General features: G+C 71.3%; 1 protein-coding gene across 1 annotated transcript; it reads right to left on the bottom strand.

Moving 5' to 3' along the window:
• Positions 1-5: 5 nt before the first annotated feature.
• On the bottom strand, positions 6-536 carry LOC118999806 (BOLA class I histocompatibility antigen, alpha chain BL3-7-like; the record flags this gene model as incomplete). Its single annotated transcript, XM_037064531.1, has 2 exons — positions 432-536; positions 6-277 (listed from the first exon to the last, which is right to left on the bottom strand). Coding segments are annotated over exons 1-2 (336 nt in total), but the record flags the coding sequence as incomplete, so codon positions are not given.
• Between the last annotated feature and the right edge of the window lie 188 nt (positions 537-724).

Raw genomic sequence — 724 nt, 5'->3', positions numbered from 1 at the left:
CTCTGGTTGTAGTAGCCGCGCAGGGTGTTCAGTCCCACTCGGTAAACCTGTGCGATTTCCTTGCAGATCCGCGTCTGCTCGTCCCAATAGTGCGGGTCCTCCTGCTCCACCCACGGCCCCTCCATCCACGGCGCCCGCGGCTCCATCCTCGGGGTCGCGGCGTCGCTGTCGAACCGCACGAACTCGGTGCCGTCCACGTACCCGACTTCGAGGAACCAGGCCTCCCCCTGGCCGGGCCGGGACACGCCGGTGAGGAAATACCTCAGGGAGTGCGGGCCTGCGGGCGGGGAGCGGTGAGACCGGGGACGCTCGGACCGGCGCGGGTCCCGGGTCCGCGGTCACGGGGACGAAAACGGGGACGGGAGCGGGGTCCGGGCTGTGGCGAAGCGCCCTCCCCGGCGTCCCGCGGTCCCTCCCGACCCCGCGCTCACCGGCCCGGGCGACGGTCAGCGCCAGCGCCCCCGAGAGCAGCAGCAGGAGGCTCGGGGACCGCATGACGCGCGGCCTCGGGGTTTGGGGTGAGAGTGCGTCCGGGCGGCTCCGGGGAGACTTATAACCGGGGAGCGGCGGCTGCGCTGATTGGTTTCTCTAGACAGAGGCCACCAAAGAGAGCGACACCGGGGGCCGCGTCACGAGTATCCGGGAAGGAGACGGCGTCGCAGGTTGGGAGCCGCAGAAGTGAAACCCGGAGACCGGGAGTCCCCAGCGCGGAGCTTCCCCGCCC

Source organism: Sturnira hondurensis, unplaced genomic scaffold, assembly GCF_014824575.4.
Source record: "Sturnira hondurensis isolate 20B ecotype Veracruz unplaced genomic scaffold, ASM1482457v3 Scaffold0015507, whole genome shotgun sequence".
NCBI classification, from domain to species: Eukaryota; Metazoa; Chordata; class Mammalia; order Chiroptera; family Phyllostomidae; genus Sturnira; species Sturnira hondurensis.
Note: the sequence above shows the minus strand (reverse complement) of the source record. Positions and strands in the feature narration are given on the sequence as shown.